Source organism: Thermobia domestica, chromosome 8 (assembly GCF_964235325.1).
Source record: "Thermobia domestica chromosome 8, izTheDome1.hap1.1, whole genome shotgun sequence".
Lineage (NCBI taxonomy): Eukaryota > Metazoa > Arthropoda > Insecta > Zygentoma > Lepismatidae > Thermobia > Thermobia domestica.
This window is the reverse complement of record NC_137461.1, coordinates 189,879,699-189,902,614: the sequence shown is the minus strand read 5'-3', so window position 1 is coordinate 189,902,614 and position 22,916 is coordinate 189,879,699. Positions and strand designations below refer to the sequence as shown.

Here is a 22,916-nt window from a genome sequence, read left to right as displayed (position 1 = left end):
TGGTGGAAATCCATCCACTTCGTTAATATTGCATATATAAAAGAATTATTTATTTATTTATCCTATACGTGGTGCTTTCAAATTAAAATTAATAAAAAATAGTGGAAATACTCATTAAGATAAGGAGACCTGCGGAATGATGGGTTCAAAATCATGATGAGGAAATTTAGTTTGATTTGAATCCATGTTTATGGTAATCGTGGCAAATCCGTTTTTTTGTATGGCAACCCTGGTTCGTTCTTGTGGAAGCGGGTTTATTTGTTTCTTGTTTCATATGCTTTATATCGAATGGTGAAATTTTATTTGAAAATTAGGTGATGGCGAGTGTCCAGGGTCAAAATAGTAGTAAAATAACGCTTAAAGGATCAGCAGAGTTAGTTACAGAGTATCTAGGTATTTATTTTCATTTCTACTACATACACATAAATGAAAACATTAAAGGTGCTATCCCATTTTATGGGGACAAATATGTATAAAATCTACAGGAGAATATGTTACTTAATTTCACAATAGCATTGTGTAAGTAATCAAAATATATCGGAATCTTATCTCCCACATATATCGGGATCTTACGTCACACTTGGATAATAAAATAGAAATACGAAATTCAAAGTGTGCTCTCTACCATGGTACACCATAAGGAATTAAAGACATGAAATGCTATATGAAGGCAGTGTACGAAGTGATCACTAAGCTGTGCCACACAAAAGGCATGTGCTTTTACTACGAATAAGGTTTATCACTATCCTCATGTGAACCTCCCAACTGCGCTCCTGTCCTGACTGGGTTAGATACAATTCGTGTTTCTTAGTGACCACCGAGCAGAAGTTGGAGCTAATCTTCCGCAGATCAAGCCACGGTTTAGGCATTTGTGCCGTATCGCCGGACCACTTTGAAAACTGAAAAAAACACACGAAAATGTATTGCATTCGGTTATACTTTGTTGGATTATATTAAATTACGTTACATTAGGCGTGCAGTATTATTTTAATACGGATCTATGGTATAAGTATTAGTAGCTGTAGAAGCAGGAGTAAGAGTAGTAATAGTAGAGTAGGAACGGATTAGAATCCTGGCACGGGTTGGTTGGGGGCATTTATTCCAAAGTTGGGCGTCCGCTTTCGCCACGTTTTTTCGCTGTTATCTCCTCTGCACACTTTGTGTAATTTGTTATTAGGTTCATTAATCCGTGCTCTTCACAAACTTTTAAAAGATTTTGCTCGTTATCAACGTATTGCTTCACAAATGTTAAAACTGTTAGTTCATTGCCCTTGTACATTCGCCATGTTGATAACATAAATGCTCGTTTCTTTCCCACAATGCAACTGTTTGGTTACCTTGCGCCAAGTAGTTCCATCCGCTCGCCGTATAGTCCCATGTTTATAGCCGCATATATATAACAAATAAACAAATTTTTCGAGACTCTTATATATTATCAAGCACACAAACGATCAAATTATCCATATCTTTCCTGTAAATTTTAAAAATTTTGCTGCAAACGGACGCCCAACTTTGGAATTTAACCCTGGTTGGGTTCTGTTCTTGACATGAAATGGGCAAATTAAAGACTAGCCATTTTTTTAATGTACATTTCACAATTTATGGATCTGTATAGTAAAACAAGTGTACCTCTCCGCGAAATAGTCCATCCGCCTCCACATACAGTGCCACTAACAACATAAAAAACAATCAACAAATACAACCACTTTCTTAACTTTTACTATTCCTCTTACCCGCCTTCTACTCTTTCTTCCTCACAAACTTAAATAAATTCTCCAATTGACCCGGTAAATTTCCTAAAATTAGTCCGGTGTTAAGGCACTTAACCCACGGTTTAGAACCACGTACTTGTTTTCAACTCTTATTACTCTTTATTTTTTTATTTTTTTTATTTTATTTTTTTTTTTTTTTAGTATAGCTTATCTAGAATTCTCTCATTTCCGTCGTTCACACTTAACTGTTAATCACAAATATTTATTTTGATGCTTACTTTTCTCTGTACTAGGTACATATTCATCTGTATTGTGTTACCTTCCAAATATAAAGTGATCCAAATTACGACTATTCAGAAGTGACGAAAAGAATGAATCGTTATTACCCGTCGGACGAGTCTGTGCATTTGTTTTGTAGGGGCGCTGCTGTTGTGTTTATGTTTTGGCACTGGGCGAAGGGGTGGTGGGAGGAAAGGCAGGAGTGGTTTTCTGTATTCCTTTACAGGGTTGCCAGGACGTCTTCCTACAAAGTAACAGACCTTGTGCCTCAGCTACATCGTCCGCCATCAAACACACCTGTTTCCCTCATAGAGTACAACATGCACGTCATTTCCCTATTTTATTCTTCTGCCGGCATCATCAACACAGTGTTTGATTCTGTCCATATCCTTTTGATTTTCTCGAAAACCTGACCATAAAAGAAATCTCAAGAAACAAGTATCTCTGGCGACCCTGCCATGTTACTCCTACCACTTGTAAACAAGGAAGTTAGTTCCGAACTTCGCCGCATGCAGAGAAAAATCAGTCGAGTAATATCTACTTATGATTCCAACCAGCACTATAAACAACACCCTACTATAGTACATACTATAAAGGGCTAAACTTCCACAGATGGCAGCTCTGGATAAGAAACAAATGAACCTGTTTCAACGTTGTATTGCGACTTACCTGTTGTTATTTTAGTATACCTTACCTATGATTATTCCTCTTCCATTTCCGAAATTCCTCTTTCACCGATAATCAGAAAATATTTCTTATTTTCATGCTTCCTTTGCTCTTTAATACATACATATACATCTAAGTAGTACTACAGCGCTAAGTTAGTAGCCTCCAACTGTTAGGTGTTGCAAACAGCGCACTTCTTAGAAGTTAATAAAACAATTGATACTTGCAGTATTGTGTACCTAAATAAACTTAAGAGGAAGTTTCGGAGTAGTGCCCCGTATCAAACACATGTTTCTGGGATATTAAAAGTTACAAAACTCATACAAAAATACTTCCTTCCTGCGTGTTATCCAGTTCTGCAGGGCATACTTATATTCATGAAAAAATCATTTCTTTTAGCATAACACACACTAAATGGGGAGCTTCATCACTAGTTGGAGATTGATTTCAGAAAGGCTGAGTATAAATACAGTATGAACGCGTGGCTTACAAATTATAGTGTATAAAACATGAACCAACTTGTGCTAGGTCACCACTGAAAAGCACCATGTAATGTAACAGAGTCATGGCAGGAACACTGTAGGTGTCCCGGACGGTAGCGAGGGTGTGCGTTCGTACGGAGCAGGCGCGTTATGACAGTGGAAATACGCTTAAACAAAAATAGTGGGAAACACTTTATATGACAAAATAAATGCCTTGTCTGTTGCACGGTTTTGCGACACTTGTATGGTCACATTATACACTGCCTTGAGATAACGCTTCACGTCATCGTGTCTTTCTTATGAAGTACTTTGTGGTAAAGAGCACACTTTCCATTTCGTATTTCTATCTTAGTATATATTTAAGATGTAAGATCCCGTTGTATTTTCATTACTTGTGCAATCCTATTTAGGCCAGTCAATAAGGGATGATTTAGGGTCGAATAAGGAAAAAAATTGTGGAAAGCTGGAACAAATTTTATTTTCTTTATATAAGTGTCCGTAACAACATACTAATTATGCACCACTCTACACCCCGGATTTGGCCGCCATCTTGGAGAAATGGTGCCAAAATTAGTTTTTTGTAAATATCTCGCATGGAAAGCATTTTAGGGCAAAATATGTTATTACAAAAAATAATCTACATTAAATTCTCTACAAGAAATGTTCTCTTCATTTTTTCTCTAGGATGCACCGTTTAGATGTTATAGGCGTGGCAAATTACGCATTTTTCTTTCAGCATCGCTTTGTAGTAGAACCTTAACGAAAATTTTCTGATACTATTTTGTTATAGTGATTTTTCTTATATAAAATATAAATTAATGTATTTTTCATTCATTGCAGGGGTGACTAAGGATAAGTAATCAGGTCTATTAGATTATCTATGTTCAAGATGTCAACTGAAAACTGTTTTATCTGTGAGAAACTTCTCGCTGATGGTGTTACATGCATAGTAAAAAAAAAGGGACTGAGAAGTGTTACACTTCATGAAAAGAGTGGAAAAATTAACACAAAAACAAGAAGTAGCAAAGCATTGCTATCACAATGTACTTCATCACCTACGCCGATAACCCTTAGTTCAGAAGTACTAAGATTTAATTTTCAAAAAGCCTGCCTGTTTTGTAGACAATGTACACTCATCTCCAAAATTATTGTCGCATGTTTATAAATATGTAGTTGTAGGAATATAATTTAATAACGAATTCTCCCGATATTTCGTATAATGTTAGTTTGTGTATATCGGCAAAGACATGTATGTGGCAAGTTTCATGTCAAAAGAGCAGTAAATAAGAACAATAAAACGAAAATAAAACTTCCTTGTCCATTTAGCAACATTTTGTTGTACCCATTCTAATTTTCGTATTTATAATTCTTTTCCTATGAAATTTACCACAAATATACATTTCCCGATTATACACATAGTATCAGTATTAAAAATACCCTGCAAAATCATTATCAAATTATATACTTACAAGAAGACAGTTATAGATATGCGACAATCATTTTGGACATGAGTGTATATCAGTTGAATTTTTAAAGAGACAGGATAAAAAAAAAAACTTGTCAATGAGCGTGTGAGTGTACGTCGCATCGAAACAATTCAAGTTAAAGATTCTATTATGGAAGCTAACAAGGAAGAGTGCCAATTTTCATTCAGTGAATTTTTTCAAAATTATTATGAGTCACTGCCAACTGAAAAAAGCAATAAGAACTAAACTGAAAGGAAATTACTCAGAAGATATTATTATATAAACAAAAAACAAACAAAAAAAAAAAAATAAATAAATCCCATAGTTTGCTTCCGTGATACAGGGCACAAAATTCTCATGGATGCATGGCATGATCGTCAAAAACTAAGTATATGGACGAAGAGAAGTTGAGAATCATAATGACAGCCGGGTAAATAATTGCTGAAGATATCAAATCCTAGGGTTACGAAACTGATGATTAGCCATCAGCAGATAATTTTGAATGACGTTAATTGATTGATTCCTGGGACCTTAAAATGCCTTCTCGACACTCTATCTTGAAAAACAAGACAGGGAATAGCACAAAATGGGAAATAAAAAGTATAACAATTTCTCACGTCATAACTGCAGCAGCTACACAAAAATATATTTTATCCTCATCGCAAGTAGGACTTGCGGTGCATCTTAATCAAGAGTATGGTAGTAAGCATCTTCTTAATGTTCTCTCTTCATTAGGACTGTGTGCACCAGATGCTGAGGCAGCTCTCTTTCAAGTTTCGGTTCTTCTGCACCCTGCATTCTTTGTTGGTTGATATAATATCCTCTGAGTAATTTTCTTTCAGTTTAGTTCTTATTGCTTTTTCATTGGCAGTGCATCATTATAATCTTGAAAAATTTCACTAAATGAAAATTGGCACTCTTCCTTTTAGCTTCAAGGAAGTTGAAAGCATAAACCATGGCATCTGAAACAAACATTATCTTTCGGACTACCACGTTTCATTCCAGAATAAATCTTGTAGAACTTTTTCATGCATGAGGAATGGTATCTGGCTTCAGAAGGAAATAAATCATGAACATTGCCAATCTTGATACTAACTTCTTTGCCCCAGTCGTCATTTTTTCTGTCGGCTGCTTCCATAATAGAATCTTTAACTTGAATGGTTTCGACGCGATGTACATTCTCACGCTCGCTCACAAGTTTTTTACTCCGTCTCTTTAAAAATTCATCTGATGTACACTCGTGTCCAAAATTATTGTCGCATATCTATAAATATGTTGTAGGAATATAATTTGATAACGGATTCGCCCAGTATTTCTTACAATGTTAGTATGTATACAATCGGCAAAGATATGTGTGTGGTAAATTTCATGTCAAAAGAGCAGTAAATACAAACAATAAAACGATAATAAAACTTGCTTGTCCACTTAGCAACATTTTGTTTTACTAATTATAATTTTCGTATTTATAATTCATTTCCTATGAAATTTACTACAAATATACATTTCCCGGTTATACACAAAGTATCAGTATTAATACTACTCTGCAAAATCATTATCAAATTATATTCTTACAAGAAGACAGTTATAGACATGCGACAATAATTTTGGACGTGAGTGTACATTGTCTACAGTGAGGCTTCTTGAAATTTACTTCTGAACTAAGGGTTCTCTGCGTTGGTGATGAAGTACGTTGTGATAGCAACGCTTTGCTACTTTTTGTTTTTGTGAAAACTTTTTTACATTTTTCATGAAGTGTTAACACTTGTAAGTTTCTCAAATTGATATTCATATCCATCTTTCCCTTTAATGCTGCATTTTACTAATGTTTTCAGACCCTTTTCTCTTACTATACACGTAACACCATCACCGAGAAGTTTCTCACAGATAAAACATTTTTCAGCTGACATCTTGAACATAGATGATCTAATAGACCTGATTGCTTATCTTTAGTCACCCCTGCAATGAATGAAAAATACATTAATTTATATTTTATATAAGAAAAATCACTAAAACAAAATAGTATCAGAAAATTTTCGTTAAGGTTCTACTACAAAGCGATGCTGAAAGAAAAATGCGTAATTTGCCATGCCTATAACATCTAAACGGTGCATCCTAGAGAAAAAAATGAAGAGAAAATTTCTTGTAGAGAATTTAATGTAGATTATTTTTTGTAATAACATGTTTTGCTCTAAAATGCTTTCCATGGGAGATATTTACAGAAAACTAATTTTTGGCGCCATTTTTCCAAGATAGCGACCAAATTCGGGGTGGTAGAGTGGTGCAAATTAGTATGTTGTTACAGACACATATATAAAGAAAATAAAATTTGTTCCAGCTTGCCACCATTTTTTTTCCTTATTGGACCCTTTATTGATTGGCCTAATTGTGAAATCAGGTAACATGTGACGTGGTGAAAATTGTGCTTCACGTGATGTTTAAAATCATTAATGAGTACCAAGTATCAGATAAAATCCACGTAGTGTCATTTGGAAACAAATAAAAGTTCTACCAAGTTGGCAACACTGCCAACTGAATTGCATCGCCCTTACGCACGTAAAAATCATCATGTTTATACAAATCAACTTTCAGAACTTTAACGCATGGTTTTTGATTTAACGCGAAATATATATTTTATTTTCCATTGTCGCGAGCCGATTTTGGGTCCCGAGTTGGAAATCCTATAACTCGAAAACAAAGCGAAATTCGACTCATGTTTATAGGAACTTTTCTAGTTGATTTGATGGCAGGATTCATCTCTCAAAATTTTCGTACTGCATTTCAAATCGCCTTGTGTATAGGATTTAAATACCCATAGGAAATATTTATTCCAAGTACAAAAATCGAAATTTCAGTAATTAATTACGAACGTTAGGGGCTGCAACCGCATGAGCGGTTAACGGATATTAAATACGTAGGTACTTCTCCAATAGTTGTAGGAAATTCAGATTTTTGAAATGTGGAGTTTGTGAGAAAATGGCGGTTAAACATGGTGTCTGAATGAAATTTTCAGGTTTTCAATGTAATTTTCAATTAACACTGTTTTTTGCAGGGGAATACAGTTCCGCAAGCAAAAATGCGTTATCATGTCCCGTTCCAAAGTTATGACGCCCCAAAGTCCCACCTACAGGATGTGCTGCACATGTTGCCCGTCCATTGCAACACACAACCATAGTCTCTTAATCCAGTCCTCTTGAACCTGTAATAACACAGTGGGGGTGATGATATCACAGGTGTTTGAATACGTCCCTGTAGGTGTGCAACATCCCGAATCTTCTGATACACCAGGTGTTTTAAGTGTCCCCATAAAAAAATCCAAGGGAATGAGGTCCGGCGACCGGGCTGGCCACTCCACAGGGCCTCGGCGACCGATCTAACGTCCAGCAAAATGCAGATCCAAGCATTCCCATTTTGCTGAAAATATCGCGGCAAGGTAGCATCAGAGCGGAGAAGTAACGGAAACACCAACTCCTGTAACATGTCCAGATATCAGAACCATTAAGGGTACCAGGAATGAATGAGGGTCCTATGATCGACGTGTTCCATATGCCACTCCACACCATGATATGAGTAGGAGTGATCCTCTTGCAGGGATTGATCGCATGTTGTGGCGATTCACTTCCCCATCCAAATAAAAGGTTGCCTCGACTGTGAAGGAAACGCTGGCTGGGAAAATCGGATCTCGGTCATATTCTGACAAAGCCCAATTGGCGAATTCCATGCGCCGGTCTGGATCATCCTCTGAAAGGTTCTGGACAAGCTGCAGCTTGAAGGGATGCCACTTGTTCGTATGGAGAGTCATCGCGGAAGCACGTGGCATACCTGTTATCGCTGATAAGGGCATACCACTCGCAGGAAACACCATTGTGGATGTCTCATCTGTTGGGGTTCGTGGGGGACCTAACCATGGTCTGTCTTCAACATTACCAGCTACACTGAATTTTCTAATGAGGTAGCTAACGGTGTTGTGGCTTATTGCAGGTCTTTCGGGGTGGCGCACGTTGCAGTCTTGGGCAATCATACGACTGCTTCTTTCCCCAGACATTAGGATGATCTCAATTCTCTCCTGTTTCGTTAGTGCCGTCTCTCTCTACCTGCAACGAAAAGAAAACCTGTAAATTTTAGGGCGTCACGTCTTTCTTGCATCGTTAGTGCCATGTCTCTCTCCATGCAAGGAAACAGAAAACCGTCAACTTTGGGACGTCATAACTGTAAAACGAAACATGACAACGCATTTCTGTTTGTGGGACTGCATTCCCCCGCGAAAAACAATGTTAATTGATGTGTCTCATGCCTACCTTCCTATTTGAAAAAAATAACCTGGATCCAAGATGGCCGCCATTCACCACCCACGCATAAAATCGGTAGCTTATTTACCGAAGTCAGCCCTCCGCTAGTCAGTTTCCCTTTAATCATATTTGTTTCCAAAATAATCCACTGTGCAAATACTTATGGACCACCCTGTAGATTCCTGTTGAATTCATTTTGAGCACCTTCGCTTGGCCTGCCTTTTATACAGTACACCTGGAGCGTCCCTTGCAATAGTCCAACAGTAGTCTGCTAACATGTTAGAACTCCACTTGCCCTCGTGTCTCTTTTCCTTGGCTGCAAAATCTTGATGTAAATGCTCACCATGTTCGTCATTTACTGCTCCACAATCCTCGGGAAAAAAGTCGAGATTGTAATTAAGAAAGTGGAGTTTCAGAGATTGCAACCTAGTTTCTTGCAGTAAGCAACGACTCTGTCATTATTTCTGTGTAATTTGTTGCTCGGTGTCTTCCCAAGAACTTTGAACAAACACTTTTGAAACTTTCTCACGCAGCTTTTTCCTTATCTTGTAGAATTTCATCGAACTGATGATCTCTGAATAGCTGTCGAATCTGTGGCCCTATAAAGACGCCTTCTTTAACTTTTGCGTCATTTAAGCAAGGGAATTTTCCTCTTAAGTACTTTAAGGCCTCACCCTCTTGGTTCATGCTCTTAACAAAACTTTTCATGAGACCTAATTTAATGTGAAGCGAGGGAAGCAAAATTCGCTTACGATCTCTACAAGTGGTTCATGTTGCTCATTTTTCACCCCTGGCTGAAGAGTTTCTCTTGTACTCCAGTCACTTTTGCTGTAGTGAGATGCACGATCTCTACTGCCCCACTTACAAATAAAGCAACAATATTTTGTATATCCTAACTGCATATTTAACATCACTTTGAGGTCACCACAAGTGAGCCACTGAAAATCAGGATATTTAATGGCTTGAAGTAAACGTTTCAATTTTTCATAAGATTCTTTCAAATGAACTGCATAACCTACTGGAATTGAAGGAAGTTCATTTCCAATATGTAAAAGCACTGCCTTTAAACTCACCTTTGACGAATCTATGAAGACCCCCCCATTCATAGGATCGTAATTAATTTTGATAGGCTTCATGAGATCACTTATAGGTGCCTTCCATTTCAATTCAGGCAAAAAAATATAAAATTGTACCATCACTATCTCAGATATTGTTGAAACTTTTTTTTTCTAGCAACTAGACATGTTTTTAAGAGACCCATATTTTTTTGTTTTGTCGAAAAAAAATTTCCCGCCAAGTAATGGGCCATCAAAGACGGGGAGTACAATTTATGAATTGTAGAAGTCATGGAAAATGGTCAACTTCGGAGCCTCACCATTCGGCTATGGAGACAGATAGAGTTATAATTCTTGTTGTGGTATGTACATAGGGATATAAATAAACTATATTTTATTATAGTTTGGTTTGCGCATGCGTATCTTTTTGTACAGAAATTAACAAATGAACGTCAATTTATCTGAAAAGTCGAAGTTTGCGAATTTTTTTCGAACACTTCCGGTTCGAATTTTAAAATTCTGTTTTCACGGTTGGTAAGACCTGGTTACCCGCTTTCCGAAAAAAAAAATTGTATCGCTTCTGTGTGCAACCGTTTTGTCGCAAAAAATTCGAGAAATTGTAAAATTTTCAAAAATCGCCATTTTTGGGCGCCATTTTCTCGAAAACACCATTTTTTAAAATTCTGAAATTTTGTCAGATGGTTCAACTTTACATGAATAATAAACACACCAAATACTATTCTCGACCAATGCTTCATGAATGCTTCGCTAACTTTAAAAGACCGCAGTTAATTCATGACAATATGGACAATAGAAACAAAAATGTTTCTCTTAAAAACACGTCTAGTTGCTATAAAAAAAGTTTCAACAATATCTGAGATGGTGATGGTACATGCTCTGCCTGAATTGAAATGGAAGGCACCTATATCTATACATGCCACAAATGTGTCTTGCATAGTAAAAAATGAGGTGAACTTCTTTCCCTATTCCTATACACTGAAACATTTACTTCTTCCTGCAATAATTTCCATTGTTGTAACCGTGACACTAAAATTTTTGCTTTGCTTTTTAGTAGATCTAAATCCCTGATTAGATCACTTAGCTCTTCTTGAGTGAGTTTGTGGTTCATTTGGGGGATCGTTCACCACTAAGCCAGGGTCGTTCGAAGTACTTCGTTCAGGAGCTACAACTTCTTGATCATCATCGGAAGAAAGGTCGTATTCTTTGGGTGGGTGAGGAACAGGTAGTCCTCCATGTGGAACTAGGCACATTGCAGGAGGAATATTAGGATATACCAAGGTCCGTTTCTTCCTGGAAATTCCCTTCTAGACAGAAGGAACCATACAAAAGTAACGATCTTTGATGTGATCGCTTTGCTCCCTCCAAATCAAAGGCATTGAACGTCTCTTCCCATTAATCCATTTTCTTAGATTGCTTGTACAAATTTTACAATGTGGGGTACCCAAGCCTTATCCTGGTCTCCAATTTTACAACCATAATAAAATTCATAAGCTTTTTTTAATGGTGTTACAAGCTGCTGCTTTCTCCACACACGTAGCAGAAATTGTCCGCTCTATTCACACAATGTCGCGGCAGTTTCGTCTATTCAATCACTCAAATGTCATTTCAAGCAGCTGAAAGGAACTGTTCAAAAATATGCTTGTAAAACTCTTTTTATATGCAGCACTACAAGAAAATCACATCAACAACTCTGATAACTACAATAGCGTTGTTGTTTCGAACAATAGCAGAACACAACTGTGGTAAAGAATACAAAGAAACAAAGCATTTGTGTAGTTCCTCCAGTGTTGCCAGATCAAGGACATTTTTACCCCAAATAAAGCAAATATATTCACTATTATAACGTTATTTTTAGACATGGATGTGAAACAAAAACCAGAGGTAATATTCGATTTTCGCTTTTACATTCGTGATCAGCACCACAAAATCAATTAGAATTAGATAATTTTGTTTAATTTAAATTTTCATTGTTGAACAGTGTAATTTGCTTCACAGCATTCCTCGAACAGTCAACTTTTGTTAATTTCGGTTCACTTTGATATACCCAAACAGTAGATGTAATAGAACCAAGTTTCATTGTAATACATCAAATTTGATTTACCTCGGTTGATTTTGTTGAGCGTTTTTTTACACCAATTGACCGTTGTTGAACTTCGGTCAGATTATATAAGATCCAGCGGTTTGAAAGTTCCCGCACGTTCAAATGATCGTGCAAAATCTATGTATTACTTTCATGTCAATGTTCAAGGATGCCTGAATCTCACGGTATGTCACATGCCGGTCTCTCAATCATTTCACACACACATCAGCGTTAATGGCAATAACAGACGTGGATGGACAAGATTCATCACTGAGAAATGTGCAACCAGACTAGCATTCGGAAAACAAATTGTACTTCATTCCGCCAAATGAAGTCGCTCGATGCATTGTTTCGGTGTTAAACTACATTTGAAATGATAATAAAATGATTCCCGAAAGTGTTTACGAGATATTTCCATTTCTAGTTGAAAAAACTACTTCTTCAAACTGCTGTGAAAAATAAAGAAATAAGCTTAAAACAAAATAATAATAATAATAATAATAATTTAAACATAGAAACGTCTATTCTTCCTAACTTTGTAATAGTGAATCACTAGCGCCACTATTTGCAGAAACTTTCTCAGTAGCCCTGATAGAAAGCATTACATAATAGTTTAATGGGACAAACTACTCTCCAAGGTTCCAATCATGATTGATGCAGATAATAAAATGGAATACACAAGGGGAGTATGGAGTCCGGTCCACGCAGAAACTTCGATTTTTCGAAAGTGCGAAAATAGTGGTATTTTATAATTGCAAGGATGTTAAAATTTTTGTGTGTGTAATATTAATTATGAAATTCCCGTTCATCTAAAAGCAGCAACTGATGCAGACATGATGTAACTCCCTGCTTCTTTCTTCTGGGAAGAAAAAGTTATTCCCATCTTATACCTGGACCACAATTTCCCTTAACATATTCCTGGACTTCTCCACAAGTAAACATACGTGCGCCACTGAAACCTCCAATATGCCAAATCATATATTTCTAATTTTTAAACTGTAATAAAACGTTGTTAAATTGTTAGGCAAATAGTTCATTCACTTCATGCTAATCAGTTGTCATTCTGTTTTACGATTTGAATAAAAAAAAAAAAAAAATCTGGACACGAATAATAATAATCCTGTTACCAGGTGATTTTCTTTAATTGAAAATTTTTCAGCTAAGAACTGAGGACGATTTGCAAAACCGAACAGTATTAGAGTAGCAATAAATGAACCAATTGCCTAATAATTTGTCAATGCATATCAGGGTGTTTTATTATTCAGGGTGTCTACTGACCTGGTAAACCTTGAAAACCTGGAATTAGCCTGGAATTTACTTTTAGACCTGGAAATAGCCTGGAATTGGACGAGGAACCTGGAAGTTTTAAAATTGTTTTTAAAATATTGTTTTTGGGATTGGTATGGAATAAGTATATTTTTGTAAAATGCAAGAAAGTTATATACTACAGCATTAGTTAAAAGCCAATAATAACTTATTCAGTGGAGACGTAGTTGAGAAAGACATACAGACGTGAGCAGAGTGCAGGAGGTGAATGTTTTGGAAAGTATGTTGAGGGTACAAGAAGAGACTGAATAAGATTTTATTTGTTTGGCATGGTCATTGTGAATAACAGTGACTACAAAAAGAGCTAAATTAATCCCCGATGATGAGAGTAAGGTAATTGAAAAAGTTAAATTTCATGATCTATTAAGTTCGTGTCTTACACTGAGGGAATACTGGCATACAAGCCAGAAGCTTTCTCTGTAGTTGCTGCTTATCTGCATAGTATGAATCAAGCTTATTTGCTGCTTTGTGTAGACATTGGTTTATATGTTTCTGTAGCAAGAGTAGTAGACAGGTCTGGAACAACCTTCCGCTTATACTCCTGTGCCGAAGCTTTTTAACAGGAGTCCAAGCCCGCGGATGTCGCAGTGAACACCATTCCCGGTGGCCGAAAGGTGTATCACCGGAAAAAAGTAAAATTGCCCACATCTTAACGGAATTACTTTTTGTATTTAGGTTAACATTTTACTAGTCTTGCAATAAATCCTGTTACATACTAACAATTAACATTTTATTTTTCAGCCATTAAAATGGGGAAAAGTAAAACTAAATTCCAGGACTCATGGAAAGACCAGTGGAAATGGGTTATTAGGTCCAACGATCCATTTAAAGCAGGTTGTAAACTCTGCAGAACTGATTTTGACATTTCAAATATGGGAGCTGGATCATTGAAATCTCATGAAAAAGGAAAGAAACATCAAATAGCTGTTAAAGCTCTTAATGCACAATGTTCGATCGTAAAGTTCTCAAGCAATGTTAACAAGGAGCCTCCTGTACAAAAAATTCTACAGCGTCTTCCAGCTCAGTGACTGGCACTTCATCTACTCCAGTCGTTCAGGAGAAAAGTGAAAGCCCAGCAAAAATTAGTGGAGTAATAAAGAGTTATCTTATCAAAGATCAAGTGACGAAAGCAGAAATAATCTGGACATTACACAAAGTTACAAGTCACATGCATCGACCAGAAGCCAAGCGAGTGCAACGGATTTCTTTCCTTTAATGTTTCCTGAGTGTGAAGTCGCTAAAACTATGCAGTTACACAAAGACAAAATATGTCATGTCATCCCTTTTATATTGGGTTCATATCTCCAACAGACGTTACTTCGTGAACTACAAAATTGTGAATTTTTTGCAGTATCGTTCGACGAAAGCCTAAACACTATATCACAGGAAAATCAAATGGACTTGGTAGTTCGTTTCTGGCACAGTGACGAAAATAAAGTTTTAAGACGTTATTTAACATCAGTATTCCTCGGACATGCTACTGCCCAAGATTTGTTAAGTGCATTTATAAATACTTTCAAGGACAAGGGTCTCGATATTTGTAAGTTACTTCAGGTTTCTCTTGAGAAACTACATTTCACTCAGTTTTTTCTTTTCATCTTGTCACTTACTGGGTGTCTACTAAATGTTCTTTTTCAAATTCCAGGTTTTATTAAGGTTTTCAAGGTTTATTTTTCCTTTTTTTCCAGGTCTATTCAGTAGAGTGACATTTATTGTAACACGTATAAGTTAATGCAATTTTATATAGTTCTTAACAAAAACTGGTTATAATTAGAGAATGCATATGGCAAGTGATAGTTTCTTTAAGTGACTATTTTATTTAAAAATGTATTGTAACATGAAAGTTTAAAAAACTGAAAATGTTATGGAACCACACACATTATATGAACAAATTATAGAAAACAACTTTCATAGTGAACAGTTTTTGACATTTAACTTCTAGAGTTCAACATCACTTTTAACTTTTTCGCCTGTTCTTCCAACGCAACTACTTCTGCTTCGGCCTCAGTTAGTATTCTTTTCTTCTTTAATTCCAACTCTTTTATTTTCTTCTTAATATCTTTCTTTTCTCGAGCTGCTCTGTCTTCTTTTTCACCGCGGTCTCGCAGATATTCATTTCTTCTGCTTGATGAATTTCCTCACATACTGGATCATACTCTTTGTGATATTCATATTACGTATGTTACCAGCAACACGCACAACATCCAACACACTTCTCTGGGCAATCAAGCACTCCTCTTGAAGATTTTCAATAATGCACTCTTTGTTAATGGAGAAACTCCTTTCCACTGCTGCGTTGCTATGGAAAAGTACACGTATCTTATGCATGAATGTTTTAAACGCATTGGAGATACCTTCTTTACTTAACAGATCATGGAGAAAAACGTCTAATCTGTCATTTTTGTAACTGAAATTTGACAGTTTTCGTGCTGTGTCTTGGTCTGAACAAAATTTTAAATTTTCCAAATTCACCATATCAGCATTTACAAGTGTTATTTGCTCCTTCTCGACAAATGTCTCCAGGGCGAGTGTGATACGTGATTCACGAAGGGTTTCGTTGGTCATAGTTTCTGGAGACAAGCAATTTGCGGCTCTTGTTACACTGTATTTTAAAGAACATTTTAGCATAAGTTTTTTACACAGTTCTTGTAAGAATCTTCTGCATTCTTTCTTAAAGTTCAATATATATTAACATCCTTCACTCCTTTAAGCGATGTAATCGCAGAAAATCCAACTTCAACTAGATTAAGTGGTTTTAAGATGTCCTTATCAAAAACATCTATTGAGGTCAGTTTTTTTGAAGTTTTAGCTACTTTTAAGACATCATCTTTCACGAAGCGGCTTAACAAACTACGAATCAACGTGTTTAGGTCATTCCATAGAAACGGTAGTAATGGACTGTCTGTCTGGTACTTAGTGAAGAATTCTTCTAGTTCTACAGATACGGACTGAAGGAACCCTAATCTAGCAGGCAACAGTACATCAGAGATGTGGGCTTTTACTTTAGAGAAGTTTGATGTTTCAGGAGGTTTTGTTTTCACTGCATCAACATAAACTTTTAAGGCAGGAATCATAGTTATAACACGGTTGATAACTTTAGAACTCTCCACCCACCTAATAGAACAAAATTTAAGAGGGGAAACTGCTGTTCCAGATGGTGCCATGAAATCTGCTCTTGAAGGGAAGTCCTTGAATAAATAGTACAACGCTCTCAAAAACTCTGTCACATTCCAACCAACTTTGGTATGCGCAGTCTTAAAAGCCCCATTAACAATATGTAAAGAGCACGTTCCTGTCTCCAAAAGCTGGGACCTTCACCATTTTCTTCACTCAGATAGGCCTTCAAATCACTCAGAAATTTCAAACTAACGTTGGGGCCATCAAGAGAAACCTGAAGTAACTTACAAAAGTCGAGACCCTTGTCCTTGAAAGTATTTATAAATGCACTTAACAAATCCTGGGCAGTCTTAAAACTTTATTTTCGTCACTGTGCCAGAAACGAACTACCAAGTTCATTTGATTTTCCTGTGATATAGTGTTTAGGCTTTCGTCGAACGATACTGCAAAAAATTCACAATTTTGTAGTTCACGAAGTAACGTCTGTTGGAGATATGGACCCAATATAAAAGGGATGACATGACATATTTTGTCTTTGTGTAACTGCATAGTTTTAGCGACTTCACACTCAGGAAACATTAAAGGAAAAAAATCCGTTGCACTCGCTTGGCTTCTGGTCGATGCATGTGACTTGTAACTTTGTGTAATGTCCAGATTATTTCTGCTTTCGTCACTTGATCTTTGATAAGATAACTCTTTATTACTCCACTAATTTTTGCTGGGCTTTCACTTTTCTCCTGAACGACTGGAGTAGATGAAGTGCCAGTCACTGAGCTGGAAGACGCTGTAGAATTTTTTGTACAGGAGGCTCCTTGTTAACATTGCTTGAGAACTTTACGATCGAACATTGTGCATTAAGAGCTTTAACAGCTATTTGATGTTTCTTTCCTTTTTCATGAGATTTCAATGATCCAGCTCCCATATTTGAAATGTCAAAATCAGTTCTGCAGAGTTTACAACCTGCTTTAAATGGATCGTTGGACCTAATAACCCATTTCCACTGGTCTTTCCATGAGTCCTGGAATTTAGTTTTACTTTTCCCCATTTTAATGGCTGAAAAATAAAATGTTAATTGTTAGTGTGTAACAGGATTTATTGCAAGACTAGTAAAATGTTAACCTAAATACAAAAAGTAATTCCGTTAAGATGTGGGCAATTTTACTTTTTTCCGGTGATACACCTTTCGGCCACCGGGAATGGTGTTCACTGCGACATCCGCGGGCTTGGACTCCTGTTAAAAAGCTTCGGCACAGGAGTATAAGCGGAAGGTTGTTCCAGACCTGTCTACTACTCTTGCTACAGAAACATGCAAACCAATGTCTTCACAAAGCAGCAAATAAGCTTGATTCATACTATGCAGATAAGCAGCAACTACAGAGAAAGCTTCTAGCTTGTATGCCAGTATTCCCTCAGTGTAAGACACGAACTTAATAGATCATGAAATTTAACTTTTTCAATTACCTTACTTTCATCATCGGGGATTAATTTAGCTCTTTTTGTAGTCACTGTTATTCACAATGACCATGCCAAACAAATAAAATCTTATTCAGTCTCTTCTTGTACCCTCAACATATTTTCCAAAACATTCACCTCCTGCACTCTGCTCACGTCTGTATGTCTCTCAACTACGTCTTCACTGAATAAGTTATTATTGGCTTTTAACTAATGCTGTAGTATATAACTTTCTTGCATTTTACAAAAATATACTTATTCCATACCAATCCCAAAAACAATATTTTAAAAACAATTTTAAAACTTCCAGGTTCCTCGTCTAATTCCAGGCTATTTCCAGGTATTCCAGGTTTTCAAGGTATTCCAGGTCAGTAGACACCCTGACTTAAAGAAACTATCACTTGCCATATGCATTCTCTAATTATAACCAGTTTTAGTTAAGAACTATATAAAATTGCTTTAACTTATACGTGTTACAATAAATGTCACTCTACTGAATAGACCTGGAAAAAAGGAAAAATAAACCTTGAAAACCTTGATAAAACCTGGAATTTGAAAAAGAACATTTAGATTATTTTGGATAATAATGAATTTGCAGCTGCATCTTTATAAATAAAATTTCATAATAATAATTATTATTATAATTATAAGCATTTTACTGTTATTTGCAGATCCATTGCCACAAAATTAGAAGACTCCATGCACAATCGTTTGCCACTAATCTTTTCACTTTCACGCAACAAAGGCACCATTCAATACTTCAACGTTTTTCTTCCTTTCCCTCTTTTATATTCGGTTATATATATATATATATATATATATATATATATACATAAGGTGTTCTATAAAACACTCACGGACTACAGAGCACTATTCTACAAGTCAAAATAAAGCGAAATATATATATATATATAATTGTGTACCTTTTGGATTCTCGTCTGGAGATGTGAATTGCACTATGTGACAGGTCGCAGATAGAGAACCATTAAGTAAAACTACCAATCCATCAAATAATCACGTCAATTTTTTCCAGATTGTACTTGAGGTCGTTGAGACTAGCACTACTTATTAGCGCAGCAACCGATGTAAGTGGATGGTGAATTCACAGACCAATGCTAATAATTCCAAGTCAGTATGCGACGTTGCCACATAGTGAAATTTGTGATTCCCCATAGCGGCTTAAGGATGTTCTTGGCGCCATTTTTAAAACAACTGATATAGGGAACAAAGAATTTATGATAGTAGAACCTAAAGAAAAACGAACAATACCGGATACTTTAATGAGAGAAAAAGAAAATAATTAGATTATTTGAACAAGAAAGAATATTCTACAGAATGTAGTATATATAACCATTGACTGTTTTTTAATAATTAAATTTCGAATGTCTTCAGTCGCTTTTATTGCTCTTTCGTAAGGTCTGCGTTTGTTCCCTATGCAGCACAAGACTCATCATGAAACATTTTATGAATTATTTATTTATCAACCTCCAAAATACACTTTACTCAGGGTGGCTACAAACTTGGAAAAAAAAAGTAAGGAAATTTGAGAAGACTAGAAGAAGTCAGGGAATTTCGAAGAATGAGATTTTACGAACTTTTAAATTAAAATGTTAAGATGACTTCAGATGTAGTTGAGTGTTTGTTTTTTAATGGCCAGCTTGAAATTTAGAAACTTCTCTGTTTTTCACTAGTGATGTGTAACAAACGTATGTGCTGTAGTTGTGCTCATTATTTTTATTTTCGCTTGTGCAATGGAATATCATGTTGATGAATCATCCACAAAATGGAGTTCGATCAACTATCCAATGGTAAATTCATTTTCGATTCATGCATAATCCCAACTGTCTTTTCCGTTATTGTTCTCACTAGTTCCGATTTTATCGGAGTAAATCCCCTGCATCAAGTAAAGATAGCAGATCACTCAAATGAAAGGGTTTTGAAATACGGTTACTTGTATTTTAGTTTCTGTATTCTCATTGTAGTGCGTTTTTATTTGTAAGGAAGTTTATCTCAAAAATGGTCACGAGTTTACGAAAATAGTAGATCAATTTGCATATCAGGGTATGCATTGAGTCAATACTCAGTGGATAGCAGGATTAATTTCATTTGACTCTTGATCTTTAATTATAGAATACGTATATGGAAACCAAAGTGTACTTCCTACTTCGTGCTTGTAATGCAAATTTCTTAAATGTTATATATTTTTATAGGTACATATTTAATTATTTTCAATCAGTAGTTATATATTTGTAGTAATATATTAATGCTGATTCGTTTCATATTTTTTTTTCAAATAATTGTTTATTCTCATTTTAAAATTTTTCTGACATTAAAAATGATGCAGCAATTTGCGGACAATATTTTTAAAAATTGACTCTAAATAATTTTCATTTTCTATCTCTTTAATCATTCTTTGAGGTGTAATCATTTTTGTGTGCTTTCCCAATGCAAATACGAAAATGTTCAAAGTATTATAAGACAAGATTCTTTCAGACAAGACGTGTAAAAATATTTTCTAACTAAAATACAGCTTGTGAGAGGGGACACAAAAACTGTTTGGGGGTTGAAGGGTTTGCTATGGGGACACCCCTGTTATCACACCTCTTCAAAAATACTAAGACTGGATTTCTTTATTTAGTAATTCTCAGTGGAATGAAACAAAAGAAGAAGGAATGGTTATAATTTGCGATTCAATTTATCGTAAAATAATCATTTATTTTCAATACACTGTGGGAGTAAGGAAGTTTCATAATATGCAATCCTGCAATTTTATTATGATATTGTCAATTTCATACCTTTACTATAGGGGAAAAATGGTAAATGGGATCTCCATCATGTTCCTTTGTTGCTGTTTTGTATCTTGTTTTTCCGGCAAAATCCTTAGATTTTGTAGCCAGGGAAGCAAACAGGTTACTTCTTGCTGACAGTTCATTGTTACTGTTACATTAAATGAAGGAGACTGATCCAGGAATCGAGTACGTTTCAGATAGTATGTGGATTTGAAATATTTTATGTGTTGATCTAAAACAGGAATTAAGTTGCGTAATCGGTAGAGCATTCACTCGTGGCACCAATGTTCTGCTTTGAAACAATGGTTGCCCGATATCGGTTTTGTGATAAATAACACTGTGTGGGAAGTTTTCTTGGAACTCTCTTGTTCCCTGTTGGCATGGCTTTTCTTCTTACATCATTAATTCAGTAATTACTATCTCATTTGTGCGACGTTAAATTAATGATTTAATGTAAAGTATAATGTCAACTAACGTCTTTCGTTTGTCAATAACCATAAGGTACCTTCGGGAATTGTGAAACTATGAGTTTGACTATAGGTTTTTCATGTTTGGATCTTAATGCTTCTACAGTGTCTGTTGTAGGAGCGAATCGCATGAAACCTCTTTTAGCTGAACTAATTGAAAATAATTTGTTAGATGGCAATAGGACAGATGAGTTGTGAGACAGTTCGAAGAGTTTTGTTCGAATTCAAAATGTAAAAGAATTATGAGTCACCAGAGCCAAGGCGTTCCGTAAGCGGTGCTTTCAATTTGAAATTATAACAGTTTACCTCTTCTTGCAAAATTTAGAAATCTCTTAAGCTAAAAGTGTAAACAGTTTTAATTCTTAAGCTTTGAGGTAGCATACTTTTCCCTACCTCCGCCAAGATGAGTTTACAGTCCGAGGCACTTGTATTCTACTACAACAAAATTACACGAGTGTTTGCTTACAACTCACGTTAGCGAACACACATCACCTGCTTGAGTCACTCACTCCGAGCGAGATTGCTGGACAAGGATAAGCAGTCAAGGTGCGAAAGACAGTCGTGTGAGCATTTAGATTAAAAGCCTTCCTGAAGTTGGTGTTTCTGTTAGTCTCTATGGATGTGCGAGATGTGGGTTTTTCTTTTGTGTGCGCGTGTGTGTTTTTTACACATATCTGTGGCTGTTACTACGTTGCTGAGTGACGAGTGTGATGGCATTATTGATAACTTATTAAGATAATCTTTCAGTGCAAGATCATTTACGGATAAATTAGCAATAATTTCCAAACGTAGACCTACATCTTTAACACCTAACTTGACAACGAAAGCAATAATTTTAGTCTCCATCTGACATAACAGTTCTTATATACGAGGGTAAATGAATAAGTATCTGCAGTCAATTTTTATTATTCATTACCACAAGAGTACAATGTTTTTACTCATATCATTTTGCAACATAGTTACTCTGCTTTTTAATGCACCTGGTCCAACGTTGCACAAGTTTTCCGATACCCTCTGCAAAAAGCGTTTTTGGTTGCGCAGAAAGCTACGAATGCACCGCTTCCTTTGCCTCTTGATCGGAGCTGAATTGACGGCCTCTGAGAGCACCTTTAGATGGCTAAACAGATGGTAATCCGACGAGGCGAGATCTGGACTATATGTAGGATGCTCCAACACCTCGAAACGCAGGGTTTGATGAGCGTGAGCGGCGGTATGTGAACGTGCATTGTCATGCAACACAAGAACGCCTTCCGACAACCGGCTCTGCGTTTATTACGAATTGCAGGCTTCAAATTGCTTATCAGCGTATGACTGTATATTTTGCTTTTTATTGTTGACCCCTTTTTCAGGTAATGTTCCAGGATTGGCCCTTGTTAGTCCCAAAACACTGTGAACATCATTTTTTCTGCGAAGGTTGAATGTTGAATTTCTTGACGGGAGATCCGGGGTAGGGTTGCTCCCATAATCGAGTAATCGATAACAATTCGACAAAATTTCAAGAACACTAAAGTTTCGGTAAAAACAATTTTTTAGTGATTTTTTTAAAAGTCAAAGTGTCCTTTCTGATTTTACAAATATGGCAACCCTACCTACATTATTCGTCCAGGAAGCAATCTGCCCTATCCAAACGACGCTTCTGGATCCGCTAGTATGTGAATTCATCATAATGAAAAACCGACTGTTAGAACATACACTATATATTCACTGTCGTGGTAATA

General features: G+C 36.1%; 1 protein-coding gene across 1 annotated transcript in view; it reads left to right on the top strand.

Annotated features, from left to right (window-relative positions):
- The first annotated feature begins 213 nt into the window (after positions 1-213).
- mad2 (mitotic arrest deficient 2) overlaps positions 214-22,916 on the top strand; it is a 90,802-nt gene continuing 68,099 nt past the window's right edge. Inside the window, exon 1 of the mRNA XM_081769333.1 lies at positions 214-393. Coding sequence (XP_081625459.1) covers positions 318-393 — 76 coding nt within the window. The 5' untranslated portion in view covers positions 214-317. The remainder of the gene's footprint in view (positions 394-22,916) is intronic.